Below are 17,386 nucleotides of genomic sequence, written 5' to 3'. Positions count from 1 at the left end.
AAACTCGGGTGTGTGTGTGTGTGTGTGTGTGTGTGTGTGTGTGTGTGTGTGTGTGTAGCCTCTCAGTTGACCTCCCATCATGACCCTGGCTTTTGGTAGCCATTATTTGAGTCCCCTGAGAGTGAGTTGACACTAACCAAGCCCTTCAATGGTCTGTAGAAACAGCCAATCTATGAAAAGACAGCTAAAGCTCACTGACAGTAGCAGGTGTACAAAGTGCCTCTTTTGGAGATGCAGGTCTGTGTATTATACTGAATAAGGAGCATGTCGCCAGCTAACTACACATTTCCAAACTGGCCAAGCACGGTTTTCATGAACGAGTCAGCAAAAGAGGTAAATGGCCATTTTAATTGGGAGACGAAATTCAATGAGAATTAGCGCTCTCAAATTAATTTCGTGAACACGCTGACAAACGTGTTTCGTTGAACTCCAGCATGAGTGCATTTCCACCAGCCTGCAACGTTCAACTGTTTGAAAAGAGCACAGCTCAACATGCAGTCTCTTCCTCGGATTTTGGGAGTTGCACGATGTTCCCGGCACCTCGGAGCCTAAGTGTGAGCACACAAAAGCAAAACCGACAGGAGGGAATGAAATTACTCACCAGTTTGAACTCTTGAATGCTACAAATGAAGTAGGGAGTGTTGGGCCGGCGACTCTCAATGTACACACAATCTGAAAGAAAACATAAAAAGTGTGTTAGAGTGAAGATGTTTCACACTTCCCAAGCCATTTGCGCTTTGATGCAGCCAGGCGCAGTCAGAAATTATTTGGAGTGTTGTTCCCTCTACTGAAAAGACTTTTTTTTTTTTTTTCTCATTGAGTCAAATTCAAATGGAATGCGAGTAATAGGATTAAGGACTTTTGGAGCACTACAAGGTTGCTTTTCCAAAGCAAACATTACGCCCAAGGGGAATTATGCCATTGTTCCACTCCATTTATACATCCGAGCGCAATACTGGCGTTAACCCTGAACACCCTCCGCCCCCACCACCCCCACCACCGTAACCTGGATTGGAAAAGGTACAAGTTTTACACTGTCGATCTATCCTGTGAGTTTGCTTTGCTGGAATAAGGAAATTCACGCCCTGCCAAATTAAATAACTCTCACAAACGTAAAGATCTGATCTGTCTCAAAATGTGCAATGAGGTGGGGACTGGTGGTATAGCCGGGTCATGAACCACGGTCGCCCTCCCCTTTGCAGAACAAAAAACATTCTCGCTGCAGCCGGCAAAATACAGTGGACCACTTGAAGAAAGAACAGAGGAGGACACATTTAGGGGGGCCTAATTGCGGCTGCTCCACCTGCAGCGGTCCTTGCGCCGCACATGCTAGAAAAATGTGCAAAAGTTAAAAAAAAAAAAAAAAGGCAGCTGACTCATGGATTACAGTTTAAATTTTTTCAAGTATTTTAAGGGGATGAAAGAATCTATAGGCTCCTACACACCCGTGACGCTCGTGAGGATAAGTGGATTAGAAAACGGATGGATTGATAGATGAAAGAATCTCCATCTGAATGTTCTGCGCTCCACCAGTGTTGTACTCAACAAATGAGGGAATCGTGTTATACTCCAGGTCTGTTTTGAATTGTAACTCAACATCGTCGTGTTCTTTCGACCGTAAACTGGTGTAGACTGACTCAACAGAATCTTTGTTGGTTGCATTCCAGGAGTGCACATAATTTGCACGCAAAGGCCAAAATCTTAATGGATTGAGTAGTTTTCAAAACATTTTTTTTTTTTACACAAAGCAGATCCCGTCATGTGACAACCATCCATGCTGAACATACAGTAATCCGAATTCCTATCATGCTTTTGACTGCATACAAAGTGAATTTGAATTCTTACGAGCTATTTCTTCCTAGATTAACACCGCATACATGCGCCCATGCATAAAACCACGTTTTAATAAGCTACAGTCAGTCGCATTGTACCAAGTATCATTAAGACATGCTGCTCCATGGCTCCGAGCTTCCTCTCAACAAAAGGTGTGCGGCAAGCGTTTTCTCTGACACACGGTCTCTGTTATTTATGTTTGTGTCAGCTGAGTTATTGATCTGGAGGTGGTTTATCTTACCACTTGCAAAAAGGGGGGGAAAAAAAAGGGGCGGCAAAAGATATTTAATGGCCCTTACAGCCAAGAGCCCATTTATAGAGGTGCGGCTGTCAATATACAAGCGCTCTTGTGACATCACTGGCTTTGTTTTGAGGCTGTGTGTGCGTGCGTCTGTGCTTGTGTGTTTGTAACCCCGGGGTGGGCTTGTTATCTGCTAAAGGGTGAATGAGCTGTTTGGAAGAGTGCGGGTGAGAAGGAGGAGGGGGTTATCACCCTCACTGGCTCTGAGTGATGCATTATATCTCTCTCACTGCTGCCCTCTCCTCATCTCCCCCCAAAAGCTCGCTCTTCTTTGCTGCCATCTCCCAACCATCCCAGGAAGTCATTTACAAGATAGCATGAATGAAAATATCCATCAGTACTACTGCGCGATCTGTGAGTGACACAGTGTCTGAGCATGTTGAGAGAGGCGGCCAAACGAGGAAGATGGAGGGAGGCAGGGAAGGGGAGAGGCGCAGCGGCTGGAGTGGGGTGGGGAGAACAAAAGAGACTAATCTGAGCGAGATGACATGTAACTGAGGAGTCAAAGCGGGGGAATTAGGGTTTAGTGTCCCTTCACTTCACCCACACATTGATTTAGAGGGGCCGGATCAGCTTTCTACAGACAAGCTCATATCAACAGGCATCAAACATCAGACAGTGCGAGTCAAAAAGATGAGTGGTCGAGAGAAAACAGTGGCGGGGATGAGGGGTAGGTTGGATCTGCTTCGTTCACAGCATTTGAGCCTGTTGCTTGAATGTCAATAGCATATTGTATTTCATTCCCTCGGCTAGCTCCAAAATATGTTTCTTTGTGCTGGCGTGACAGCTATTTCAACAAATCTGATGGTAAAAACAAAACAAAATGTTTTGTCCAGAAATTTGGGCTCTAAGTAGAGAAGTAGAAAGGGGAGGGGATGTTGGGTGGTGGCTCAGGGTCTATATTTGAGGGGGAGGCGTCGTTTTTTCCTCTTTTTTTTCCCAAGGGGGGTTTTGAAGGGTGTGACCCGTTGCAGCTACGCCGCGTGATCACGTGAGAGCAACATGACGTACGGCAAAAGTTAAAGACTGCCGAATTGAGGTGGATGGAAAACGGAGCGATTTAGCGACTGTATTTTATTTTTACAAGTTATTTTTGCCCATCTAGCCATGACATCCACCACTTCCACTGCTGTCTGCTGTGTTCACTGTTTTAATACAATCACCAACTTGGCCGGAATTTACAGTGCACGACCTTGATCATTTTGTTTTCAATGCCGTATCCCCTTACACTGGAGCTGATTTAAAAGCTTATAAAAGTCTGGACGCATACCGCGAGATGCTACGCTCACATTGGGGGGGGGACAAGATAGCTTGTCATGGCGAAGGTAAAACTTGCTTATGATGCGAACTGACATATTTCTTTTTATTTTTACACATTGCGTGCTATGTTTGCCCAAAGCAGCATGCAGTCATTTAATGATTATGAGTAAAATATATGAACAATGATCAACTAACCCAGTAAAAAAATGATCGCTCCAAATCCTCGAATACTTTTGAGGGCTGTCAGCCCTTTCGGTTGATTGCTGATATCCACCGCCGTCTTTTATCGTCATCAGCGGGTATGTGATAAAAAGCCCAATTTGGTTTACACCCTTGTCTACTAGTACATCCGACCGCATAGCAAGATATGACCATTCGCTTATATAAATGGATACAGGACTATACGCTTTACGGGAGTTTCAACGGTATCAACAGGCGCAAACAGTTATTTTGCCGTCCGTCAAGGCTCAGGGGGCATTCCGACGAAGGCTGTGACGTAGTGCGCAAAAGGTGAAAAGGAGGGAGAACCACAGCACGGACTTTGTAGCCAAGTGCTCTCACTTCCTCAGCAGCCATTCGTTTGATTTCTTTCACTTGCCTCCACCCTACAAGAAAACTGCTAACCGGAACACAATTCAACCAGGCTGGGAGGCAAGGTAACAAAGTTCAGTCTTTCAAAACATGGGAGATAAATAATCATTTCTCTACAGAGAACTGATCAGCGCTTCGCTAATTACAATGTCACTCCTGGGATCAGATATTCAATGTATTACTTTGACACACACAACATTTTTCTCTGCCTGGCTCATTGTTCAGCCAGGCTTTCTCTTATGGCTGCCAAGCGTGCCTAATCTAAAACACACCTCGTCTCAGCTAAAGAGCTGTGTCCTACTCTCTCTGTTACAGAGCAAATAGGATGCTGTTTAATTTGCCGCAACGTTCCAGGAGAGAGGAAGGGGGGAGGTGTGAGCGGCTCTTTTTAGAAAGCAACAAGATAGGGTTTCTTGTAGCGAGGGCAGCAACACCGGAAAAAAAATTGCAATGCAAAAAACAAACAAACCAACAAACAAAAAAACGTGACAGCAATATGTCAATAGCTAGTTAAACAATGCAAAGAACACATATTTAGGATGCAAAATGGGGCCTTGGCTATATAATTCAGCTCAAAATCAAAACCAAAAGCGGAAGGGTGTCAGTTACCCAGGCTGTGTTCACACTAATTGGCATATTTAAGAATGCACACTAGTAAAATGAATACAAGTTCCTTTAAACTGAACCAAACCTGTCAAGTGTGAACGCCAAGATGAGGAATTTTTTTTAATGATGCCGAATGGGCAAAAAATGGCATAACAATGGCATGTAAAAATTGCACGTGGGCCAAAAGTGAAACTGGTAATAAATGGAATAAATATCCGCAACTAATAGCCAACGATCTATCCCCCTGGAGTGTACTGATCCCAAAATTAAATCGCAAAAGAAATGCAATAAGCGAACCACAGGGGTGGAAGAGGACCAGCAGGCAAAAAAAAAAAAAAAAAAAAAACTAACAAAAAACAGAAAGCCTGTGAGGAAGAGAGACTGATGACCAAGCCTATGCGGGGCTCGGCATGGTTTCCTGAAACAAGTGTGGAAAAAAATAACAATCATAGCAGTGGAAAAAAAATAACAATAACAGCGTTGGCATGATGAATCACATGTTTGAGTAATCTATAATACGGGTGATCCCATCATCTTGTTGTGCTGTAGCAGATTCACATTGGGCCATTTGAAGCATGCCGAACTCTGTCTAGAAACGCTTTGCCTTCCCTGCTGCCCTGTATTCACAGTTCTTTCAGTTGCATACATTTATATTGTGGGAGATGATGGTCATGATTAAAAACCGAAAAGAGCGCAGCACATTACAGTATTAATAGTAATTGGAAAAAAGATAACTGCTATGAGATTTACCCGGTGGCCTGTCCAGAATGTACCCCACTTCCAGCACAGTCAGCTGGGCTTTAATCTTTTATTTGCCCAGTTCAACACTTTAATATAGATTAAGTGTCACCAAAGGGCAAAACATACACAAAAAAAAAAAACAAACAAACAAACGTATCCTTACTGTTGATTTGCGGTTGTCAGCAACACTCTGAATTGAAATCTTTCAACGAAACACCAAGCATGTTTTTGTCCACATGACAAATATTTAGTTTGGACAGCAACCCAGACGAAAGGATGTGTTTATAAGCTCCGTTGGTGCCTTGTGCCACTTCTTGCTGTGTTATCCCAGTGGGATGGGCCGACAGGTAATAAAGGTCTGGAGGTGCACAGACACACTCCCTCTGAGCTTCAGACCAACCGTTCTTCCTTGTTCTGGCCAAAGTTATTTTAGTTCATGAAAAATGATGAAATAACTACAACTAAAATTTAAAAAAAAAAAACATTTTTGTGAACGAAATAAAATGAAAACAAAAATGCTCTTCAAAAATGGAAACTAACTGAAACTAAACATTATTTTTACAAAACTAATGAAAGCAAACTATAATTACAGCAAAAATGTCCTTTTTAAAGTTTTAAAAGTATATATATATATATATATATATATAAGAATGTTTTTAATATATATACTTTGGAAGCACTATTATGAATTTGGTTGTTTTTAAAGTATTTTTGTTGACTTTTTAGGACACTATACATGGTTTATTTTTAAAATCTTGCAAACAAGAAATTTACAAATAAAAAAAAATCAATAAAAGAATAAAAACTAAATTAAAACAAAATATTAAAAAAAGAACTAGAACTAATTAACACTCTGAAAAATCAATAAAACCAAATTTAAAAAACAAAATTCAACACAAACTAAAAACTAATGACATTGAAAATTGCAAAACTATTACAGCTTTGGCTCTGACTGGAAAATGAGTGGCAAATACCTTGCAGGCCAAATTGTCAACCCCCTTGCAACAGGGCAGGCTTACAGCTGACTGAGCTCCGATGAGAGAACAGAGGCTCTTTGACACCCGCCCACCCCCACTTTTTCCGCTCAGCAAAACCACATTCTCTCTTTTAACAGGCGGCAGGTGGTTGAATTTCACTAAAAACCTCTTTCCCAAGAGTCGCCAGCGTGGGGAGACGTGGGAGAGAAGACAAGGTTTTTAAAAATAGATCTATGCACTTTAGGGACAAGCTACACACTGTTGTGTTTCAACACAAGATGACTTGAAGGGCTTGTCCCCCTTGTTAGGCTGTCTGGAAACAGCGAGCTGATCAACAGCTTGACTCGAGATGTGCTGTGCATATCTGGCTCGAAGCCCAAATGGTGTCCTGGCTCGTGAAATAGTGGCCCTTCTCGTACTGAACCACATTACACTGGCTCTTCAAGAGGAATCCATACTCGGGAGAAAACTGGAGAGATTTTCTTGATTGTTTGGAAAGCAACAACAAAGCAGTACTATGAGAATGTTGCCATGCTATGAATATTTTTTTTTCAAGTAAAATATTAAATTCAGTGATTAAGATGATGTTGACAAATAACAGCATACGCCCTGATACAAAAACTACTCCACTCATACAATAGGTCATACATTCCGAATAGAGCTAAATCATTGGCGGCACACGCTCCGTGTCACTGCCAACAGTTGTTTCTGAGTGTAAGGGAGAAAAAGGGGCCTGTTATACAGCGCTGTGTGTCAAACATACTCAAATTGCACAGCTTAATGTGTGTGCACATGACACACAGAGTGACACACACGCACTCCTGAGCGCTATGGCAGCTGCGGCAAAACGCGCCAGCCGTCCACATCAAGTCACCTAAACACCCGTGCACACACCAAGTGTTTTTCTACTGATGAGCCCCGCAATCTCACTCACGCACACTTTATAAAGCGCTGTCGCGACTATAATCTGCCTCTCTGACGGCAATTGACGAAATGAAATCAATAATTGTCTTTATCTGAGCCAGAGCAAGCCCATCTACCAACAGTGAGGCAGCCATGTTGTGCGACATACACGGGGGTGCAGAGTGAGATGGGGAGGGCAGGTGGTTTCCATTAGCTCTCGCCATTTTAAACAGAGCCGCCAAAAGGGAGTAAATTCGGAAGGAAGGCAGCATGCTATGGCAGTCTGCCACCCGCAGCACCAAATGCCGTTTTGCTGAAGACAAGGGAGTAGTGTGGTTGCTGTGTGTATATGACACCACATAATAGAACAGGACCCCCCAAAAAAACCTACTCAAACATTGTCCACACCGTGCGATGTCGTGTACTTGTGAATTTTCACAACTGTCTATTGCCTCACTGTGTGCCTCTGTGTCCAACAGTACAGCTAATCTGCTTCTGGCTATTTAAATAATCTCCAGAGAGAGGATCGATAAACTGAGTTCGGGGCTCTGGAGGTGCCTATCGGAGAAGGCTAAGCCACAGGGTACCGATTGATTTGGCGTGTCTGCTTGCACTGGATGGGACCCGCTTCCGCTCAAGCATACAACAAGGCAGGACACCATCTCGCGCATGCACAGCTTCATCTCTTTAAACTGCAGCAAAGCTAGTGTTAGCTGCAGGACTACCTAGCAGCCGATTGCTCATCTTCTTCCAGCCTTTTCCATCCAGTCAACTCTAAGCCGCCTGAACCAATCTCACAGGGATAGAGAGGCTAAGCTGCGCGGGTGGCTGGAAATTGGGACTGTGAAGACTATTTCAATACTAGCTCACCTTATGTGACAACAGAAATGTGCACTTGATGATATAGAAAGGAATCAAAACACCGTTTGGGGATGTTTCGTGTACAGTGGTTTTTGTTTTCCTCCTCTCATCCCAGTCCCTCTCCTCCAGTGGGAGGCTGTGCAAATCCCTCACCCAGGGTGGTCAGTTTTACATATTGTGTGTCACTAGACGGCTATAAAGGGATTTAACATTTAGTAAAGCATAATCCAACGCAGGCTTTGTGCCTGTCTAAGCTGCGCACATCAAATCTGATTGCAAGAAGGCTGCTCGCAAGCGGGAGTAGGAAAACACTCAATGCACTCACACACAGAGCTTATCACTTGAACAATAAGCAAAGGAGACAGCAGGAGGTCAGTTACTGAGGTGGAGGATCTTCCGTGTTGACAATAGGTGGTAAATTGCATACTGGTGTAGCAGCTCATCCCTGATCGAAGACAGCCTAGCAACTAGAGTGTGGAGGGAGCCAAGGGAGCGGAGGGGGAAAGGTTGTGACAACCAAGCAGCTCTCGACCTGTCAAGCTAATTGAAGAAGAAGACAGGAAACATAAATATTCTCCATCAAGCAAGCCGGCACGGGCTTCACTCCGATGTGGAAATATGACGATTCGGCAGGGCTAATCCACTGAGACGCTCGACTTTGTTTATGTGCCTTTTGAATGTTTCATTGATGTGACTGACTGCTTACGTTTTTTTTTTTCTTTGTCAATCCCCCTTACCCACCCCCACCATCCGCATGGTTGAATTATGAGACAAAGCCTTGGTGTGTTCTGTCGACTGAACATGGGAAAAAAAGGTTTCTGTGGAATGTGTGCAGATTATTAGAAAGAGATGTGAAAAGAGAGCAATAGGCGGGTATAGTTTCAGTGGAGTCTGCTGGTTTGAGTATCGCTATTGACAACGCAGACATGATTCAGCTAACAGTCACAGCGGGCTGTTTTACAGCATTCACGGCGTCATTCTTGCGGCTCGTGGAAAAAAGGAAGCGATTGTGTGGTAACGTGTCGAACACAAGGGTTTAGGTTCCCTTCTCTTTTTCTTTAGTATGCAAACAGCCTACTACTTGACCTTGTTTGCAATTTAACATTTGAAAAGAGAACAAGAGATCGGATGAAGGTCAACGGAGACAAGGGAAACTACTAGATGCAAAGCAAACGCAGGCTGTCTGAAAACGTGGACATTCAACATACAACTGCTTCAGTAGGAACATGAATGGATTTGTTTCAATAAACGGTTGGTGATTTTGCCCAGTCCATACCGCAAAGAGCCCGCCCGATATTAAAACAGCTTAGGGTTTCGCAAGGAGAAAGCATACTTTCCGGTGAGTTCGATAATGTTTGGATAAAGTCATTATTGTGGCCGCCGCCACTATCACATCTATTGAAGTACCACTTTGCTTTATTGACTCAGCCTGAGACAAAGCACATAGAGGGCTCAACTTGGAATTGATTGCATGATGCACTGGCCTTTTAGCCTGAGCTCGTCGTTGCAAACTGTAAATAGCAAAATTGTAAAGGGCACACTTTTATTCGTTTTTATTTGTGTCAACAACAATGCGGGACAGCAAGAAATGAGAGCGCATTGTTTCTCACGTTGTTTAAGATGATGTTCGTAATGGGAGTTTGATGAATGGGGACTGACTGGGCTTATTACATTTACTCAGCGGCCATGCGGCTATGCTGGCCCCCTGCTGATAATTAGATTAGACGGGACAAGGACTTACCTCCTGGTCTGTAAACAACATCGTCTTCTGTGATGAAGGATGTGATTTCTCCGTTCTCTGTGCGCTCGTAGCGGGACTTCTTCTTGGGCATCTTTTTCTTGCCCTTCTTGCCGGCCTCCTCGGCCGTGCCGCTGCCTCCACCTGTGCTGCCATTGTCATTGTCCTCATCCTCGCTGTGTTCGCTCTCTGCATAGTTCTTGGCGCCGCCTTCCAGCGTACAACTGCGCCTGGGCCTGGAGCTCTCGCTCTCGCCCCGTTCGCCGTCTTGTCGGCGGGACTTCCCGGACTCCCTCTTGTCCCTGTCCCGATCTCTGTCTCTGTCCCGCTCTTTCTCCCTCTCCTTTTCTTTGTCAGCCGTCATGATCCGCCACGTGCCTTCCTCAGTCCTCTCACGGCTGGGCCTCCGTGAAAGGTAGACTGTGAGCCTGGGCTTCAGTCTTCTGAATTTACTAGTCAAATCCAGGGAAAATTTGGCCACACCAACAACCCCAGAGTTTCAGAAAACCTGTATGGGGGGGGGGGGGAGAAAAGAGGTAGAAGAAAACAAGAGTGAGCATCATCTTTGCTGGGCAGAAGTTAATAGTTTGTGCATGAGCAGTACAAGATTGCTCCAAGAGGGCAGGCGACTGGGGAGGCTCGCATTAATTGTTGGCAACATCCTCCGCAGTCATTAACACTTGTGAGAGCAGCTTTATCAAACGGGCAGAACCTTCTCGCGTCCTGCTAAAACATTTGCCATCTCTTAACGCGGAATTAGGATGTGTACACAGTAAAAGGATGTTGAAAAGAAAGTCAGAACATATTAAATGAAGGTCAGAGCCGAATAACTAAAACAAAACATGGAGGATGAGGCTAGCAGCCAATAAACGTGTCGGGAGGGGGGTTCAGTATAAACAGCACAGCAGCGAACAGCATGAAACTCACTGACAGTTCGCTGGCCAGCTTCTCTGCAAACCATCTGTAATGACACCGGACCGAATCCTGTTTGCTGTGGATGTGTGTGTGTACTCTGGCTTACTGGACTGTGGCTCAATCCAAGGCCTTCGCCACAGCCACCACTGTGTTAATGTCAAATGACAGGTCTGGAGGGAAGAACGCAGCAATCCAGTAGGTAAGGAAATGGGCCATTTTCAGCTATCCCAAAAACATCCTTTTTGGTAGCATAATGAAAGCCTCCGAGTGGGCAAGGTTGAAGAAGCCTGCTGTGTGCACAACTCGTACGACACCTGAAAGCGGGCTCAACGCTTAACACCTGTGTTGCCCTCACTAACCCCACAGCAACAAATTAACAGGAAGTAGTTATTACAGTCCCACGCGGGAAAAGGCAACCTGTGTTACCATGGCTCTGATAGCAGAGCGCAGAGGATGGAATGGCAGCAAGTCTGTGATGAAAAACCATTTACAGTCGAAGTTGTGAAATTAGAAACACACACACACACACACACACACACACACACACACACACACACACACACACACACACACACGAGAGGTGTTTGGTGACGACCATGCTCCGAAGCAGCGGGTGCTGTCACTTTGTGAGCAGACACCAACTGACAGGGCAGCTGCTCCTGTTGTCGGCTTGCTCGCAAACACCGGGCCTGATTAAACCGCAGCCTCGTCACAGCCCCATTAATCACCTAATGATGAGTTACCACGGCGACCACGAGGCTGCCAGCCTGCACGCGCGGGGGACGCATTAATGCGCGCATGATATCCAAGGGGCTCGGGAGACTTCGGTGCATGTGTGTGTGACACCTTCGAAACTGCCCCCTGGGCCTCCTGAAGTGTCCATATCCAGTAGCTTGTCTTGTCAGGTGTGAGGAACATGAAAACACTGATGACTGCTGCATTTGATAGCACGGCCCTAATCCTGGGGGCCGCCAGAATCAGTGTATGAGTTAAGCACCTCTTCTCTCCTCTAATTAGAAACATAAGCCTCTTTCTGCGAAACCAACAACGTTACAATTTGAGGGCTAGGCCATTCCACTTTGAAGTTACAGGCTCACTAAAGATCTTTACAATCTGGGTGCCATGAGTTTTCATATGGATTGACTTGGAAACAATCCAAATTCTCTGTATCCTTTGTACTACGCTCATGGCATCCTTGATGTATAAAGTCACCCCCGGAGAGAGGGAAAACGGTTCAGTTTGCAGTATTTCAAAAGGTGCCGCAAAAGCCACGCTCATCTGAAGCCGGAGCGCGGAGTAGCTTAAAAAGAGCGGTTTGAAGCCGACCGCGGCCGAGGCGAGTCGCTGTGAAGTCGTAACGGTGAAGAGTCCTAGTGGAGTGATGCTTGATAGAGCAGGAGAAAGACGTGGAGCAGACGGTGAAGGCGAGAAAGGCGGCTCTCCGCCCACTCGCCGAGAAACAAAGTGCTTTGTGGAAAGCAGCGGCGTGAGGGGGCAGGTGAGCCTTGGAGCTATTACACATCAATCACAGGGCCAGGACCTTTTGAAAGATACCAGCTGTCTTAATGGAAAAGAGAAGGAGGGGGACAGTGGCTGGAGAGGAGTTAAAGGGGTCCCAGACAACGATGCCTAATCCACCATTTACATTAGTGCAACGGAGTCAAGGGGGGGCTCGACTACATTTTTCTCTTCCCGGAGTCTTTTTAAATGAGTCCTCTGGGCTGAGACAGCCATGTAGTTTGTGGCTCGATTAAAACATCAACCCCCCCAATAGCCACACAGCAGGTTTCGGTTACAAAACCTTCCCATCCCCCAGTTTCTCCTGCGTATCTTTTAAACAAAGCCATGTTTTATTCATTTACTCCCTGTCATTAAATCATCTTCATGATATTTTAACCAAAACCCATCTAAGAATAAACAACAATCGGAGTGCTTGTTTTCAACTTGAGTAACCAAAGCGAGAAAATTAAAAAAATGGCTTTAATGCGTTTAGTTGTAGGGGGTAAAGCTCTCCCGCCATGCCATCATGGAATATTCTTTGGTAGAACTGCGATTGCCGACGACTTTACAAAGGGACAGAACAAAATACTCCCACGAATACAGATGACAGATAAACAATCCTAGCGTGAAGATACCAACATGATCCTCGGCAGTGAGCGGATGCTGGCTGGAATGTTGTGGAAATGCAGCAGGTTTTTGTCAGCTCCGATCCATTACTCAGTGAGTGAGATCTAATTTGAGCTGTCATCCAAGCCACCAAGAAGCAGGCGCCCAATGAAAGGCTCAGCTGGAGGTACAGTGTAGGGCACTTCACCAGGGATTCTTTGTGGTGCCTGCACTCACCGCCTTTTGTCTTACCTTGTGTAATCACATCTTGCTTGATTCTCAAGAGCCCTGCGTTTTAGGTTGCTTGGCAGGGCCAAGAAACTTGTCTGCTTCTGTTGTCTTTTAATTCACTGACAAATGGCCAACAACCTCCCCTCTGCTTGTTCACAACTGTGCCATGTTGATCTTAAGTGAGTTTGGTGGGTATCTCCTGAGATTGATTGGGCAAAAGTAGTCGATTAATCCGTTTCAATCACCGCAACTTCCATGCAAAGTGCAACAGCACTCTGACCGGCGATTGTTGTGCATTATTTCCAAGGCACAAGAATCCTTATACGGAACAGCACCAGGGATGAGCCTGATAACTGAGTCATTATATATAAAAATAATGGTCGATTAAGTGGAAATGATTGGTGGTCATGTCTTGTGGGAAACTGAAATTGAAATGGGGTGCAGTTGGCTGCAACCAGAAGAGGCACTTCAGGTCTAAACTCATTTGAAGAATACAAAGAAGAACACGGCTTCAGCGAAGGGAGCTCCTCCGGAAATGCACTGCCCGGCTCAGTATAACATTGGCAGTGAGGCTATCAGAACATTAACTCGTTGACTACCACCACCCTTTTTCACTGGAGCAACCCCCTCAATCCCTCACATTTTACTGAATTTTGACTGATTTGCAAGGCCCACAGAATTGTCTGTTCTACGGCTAAATAAACATGCGACCTGTCAGAAGAAAGGTGTGACTCTCTTCTTTCAGCAGAAAAAAAGGTTGTTTCTATCTTTCTCCATTCGTTGGCAATCAGCATTAGAAAATTGTTAAATTTTATGGAAAAGGCTGATTTTTCTTCAGAAATCCTGAGAAAATTAGCTTTTTGTAAAAGCATGCATTTCAAGCATGCATTTCAAGTATTTGACACTATTTTTTGCTTTTGTGACAGCTCAAATACCTCAATAACTTGCTAGCTGCTAATATTCCAATCCACTATCCACATCCGCCACTACTCCACTATCACACCCCCTCTACTACTTCTGCGGCATGATCCTGGTGGACTTTTGCACCACTGCCACCTGCTGGCCATTTTTTTTTACTATTTAACATTGCAGTCAAGCCTGTTCCTTCAGTGAGAAGTTGCCTCAGACTCTCTTGCACCCTCCCCCATGACAAAAACGTGATTGAAGCCTTTAGACGTCATGGGGAGGCGGGGACTATGCGTTAATTGACGCTTTTAGACGTCAAAGGGAAATTTTTCCCATCCTTTTAAAAACACTCTTGACACCCCCCCACCCCCACCCAAATTTGGTCCCCATATAACTCAAATATCCGTCCTAATCAGTACTTGGTTCCAACTCCTAAAAATGTTATACTTCTGCTTATGCCTAAATGTTGCAACACACACAAAGATACATGCAAAGTCAAGGTGAGAAACAAAATAGTGATTATAAAAAAAAAAAAACAGAACCTCTTTGGAGGGGAAATGCAGTAAAGGAGGTGTCTACAATGATTAATACGAGACTATTCCTAAAGTGTGCCTTATCTGTGCATGTGAAATGTGATGTGTGTGTTGTAATAGACTACACAAGTATCTGCAGTCGAGTGCTTTCCACCTCACGTTGATAAGGATCAGACTGTGTGCACCACAAGGTTTAAGCCGCTCCTCCATCTCTCCAAGAAGACAAAATCATTTTCTACTTCCTGGTGTGTGTGTGTGTGTGTGTGTGTGTGTGTGTGTGTGTGTGTGTGTGTGTGTGTGTGTGTGTGTGTGTGTGTGTGTGAGCAACTACATTTACATCCAGTCAATATCCATGTTCAGATCAAAAATTCTGGTTTCCGAAACATTCCGGATCACCCTTTTACATGCCTTAGCAAACAGAGGTACTCGCATATACAAAGTCGCTGTGATCAATCCCGATCGAAACAGGCGATATACAGATGTCATGAAGCCAATAGACATCATTTCCACTTCTTACTTTCTACTGTCAATAGAACACATTGTATTCATGTGACTCACCACAGGAACAAAGCAGTCATTTTCCTCCTTGCTCCAAAAATGTGTTGCGCACTAGACGCACGGACGTATAAACACACACACATTGATGTGTGTCCATGTACAAACTGTGTCTTTTCACAGAAAAGCGGAGACGGAAAAGAAAGTGAAAATGCCGCTGAGAAATCAATGTATTCAAGTTAGCCACGCTACTGGCAAATAAGCGGGTATTTCCTGTACTTCAAAGACCAAGATTCCTTGCTGATAGAGCATGCGCAAAACACAAACCAAAGTGGCTTTCTTTGGAGGGATTCCAACACGCTTTCATTTGACCAAATACGCGGGCTAGAAAAGAGGTAACCGAGGGGTCTTTTTCGTGTCTCATAACGTGGCCTTTGTGTGTTTGCCAAGAGGTCGTCAAATGGTCTAAGGGAGGGGGATGCTGTGGTACAATGATCTGTATTTTGTACAGAACATGCCCGCGACCCCGATAGTGGCTACTTTAAGATAGTCGCTTGCAGTGCATGCTCAGGCGGTACGAGCACGAGATCCATTTGAGCAGCTCAGAGGGTTTTCACGAGGTGCCACGTTTTCATGAGGCTCCGGAGGGAAATGCCAAGGCTGCGGGCATGGTTACATCTCCCTTCTCTTCGAAATGAGACACTCTTGAGACCAGTTAAAGGGCCTCTTTATCCCATGCCATTGATAAGAGGAAAGCAGAGAATGCGAGGCATGTGGTGGCCAAAAGCGTGATCATGAATGTGACTCTTAATTGAGTTCCTCTTTAGCTCTTTGGGATGGCCTTTTAGCAGGGGAATATGCTTCAAGAAGTCTGTTTCTATTTTGAGCGAAGAAACAAAGGACATGAGATGTACAATGACACTGCGGACACGTGCGAAATGCGCCAAAATGCCACTTCTCGATGCTCAGCAATCAAACCTCCCTAATTTTCTCTCTTGGATCCAGCAGCACACTGTCAGCTGAATGATCTTATCCATCGGTTCAAGTACGACTGGTAGTCTAAATAAGTGTGGTGAGGGGAAGGAATGTTATTTATGAGGTTGCCCTACATCCTCAAGCTACCACCCAGAGTGACGTGACAGATAAGACAGCTCGTAGGCTTGAGACTGGCAGGGCAGGCCAGTGCGGGGACTGAAAGTTGTCTTGGATAACATCCCCTATCAACAAAATTATTAGGCCGGTGCACAAAACCGTTCCCCAAATAATGTTAGCGAGCTACATTGTGAGAAATACTGCACACAATCATTGAGCAGATGGTTGGGAGTGGCTGAGGGACAAATGCCCCATTCAACATCACATAATACCACCATAGGATGATATTACCTCTAATTAGAGAAGCCCGTTTTCATAACTCAACCAACCATAACCCTTTCAAAACAATAAAAGAAAGGATTCATCTTCTGAACGTCTTCATTGTCTGGTCGTCTCTATATTACTGCAACAGTATTGTCGCAAACACAGATATGACTCACAAATCATCGCGTATGAGCCACAGCAAGAAACTGTCGGCGAACCTTCGCCGCTTGACAGTTTGCTTGCACAATGAAAAGAATGGCTTCTGAAAGCAGTCAGTGGGGGAGTGGAATATTCACTGTGTTCAGCTTTGACACCCACCGTCTCAGCTGTGGTGGCCGCTGATCCTCGACAATGAGGAGTGCGCCCTCTGAAATGCACATGAGGAGAAAATCAAGAAGCTCCTCGTTGTGACCGTCGCATACAAATAGCCACAATGTATAAAGCACAGCTATAGACTTGATGGGGAGCTATATATTGCTGGATGTGTTTTTACTTCCTCATTACACACACATGTAAAAAAAAAAAAAAACGTGTGGGAAGTGGCCAAGAGTGATCTAAAAACACTACTGGAGCAAGCAGGATCTGAGCTCAGTGCTCCCATATCCTCGGAAGAGAGATCGTAAAACATGGAGCGTTCAGGACTGGGCCCCCTAACAGCAGTGGCATTTTAGTACGATACCACAAAGACACCGGCCACACGCACGCACACACACATTATATGAATATATATCAGTGGTTCTTAACCTGGGTTCGATCGAACCAAAGGGGTTTGGTGAGTCGGTCTCAGGGGTTCGACGGAGCCTCTGCCATGGAGGGTAAGACACACGTGACTCAACATGTTAATTAGTTATGACACGCCCGCTTGGCCATCACTGGCTGCAGATGATCACATGACATTGCTTGTCCAATCAGTGCAGCGGGAAATTTAGTTCGCTTTGTCGTCAACGTGTGACTGTCGTGATAGTACGTCGTACAATTAAAAAAAAAAAAAAAAAAAAAAAAAAAAATATACTTTTTTCTTTAAATTTTTTTT

At 44.8% G+C, this 17,386-nt stretch overlaps 1 protein-coding gene across 5 annotated transcripts in view; it reads right to left on the bottom strand.

Moving 5' to 3' along the window:
* The window catches only part of rerea (arginine-glutamic acid dipeptide (RE) repeats a), a 148,262-nt gene that overhangs the window by 62,652 nt on the left and 68,224 nt on the right, over positions 1-17,386 (bottom strand). For 4 of the 5 annotated variants that reach the window (XM_019863014.1, XM_019863015.1, XM_019863013.1 and 1 more), the window contains 2 exons: positions 9,815-10,319; positions 602-672 (listed from right to left, as the gene is read on the bottom strand). In XM_019863014.1, coding sequence (XP_019718573.1) covers positions 602-672; positions 9,815-10,175 — 432 coding nt within the window. In that variant the 5' untranslated portion in view covers positions 10,176-10,319. Of the gene's footprint in view, positions 1-601; positions 673-9,814; positions 10,320-15,060; positions 15,083-17,386 lie in introns of those variants that run through there. The other variant, XM_019863016.1, reaches the window with a different exon arrangement.

The sequence above is a fragment of the Hippocampus comes genome, unplaced genomic scaffold, assembly GCF_001891065.2.
Source record: "Hippocampus comes isolate QL1 unplaced genomic scaffold, H_comes_QL1_v1.1 scaffold1, whole genome shotgun sequence".
NCBI lineage: Eukaryota > Metazoa > Chordata > Actinopteri > Syngnathiformes > Syngnathidae > Hippocampus > Hippocampus comes.
Note: the sequence above shows the minus strand (reverse complement) of the source record. Positions and strands in the feature narration are given on the sequence as shown.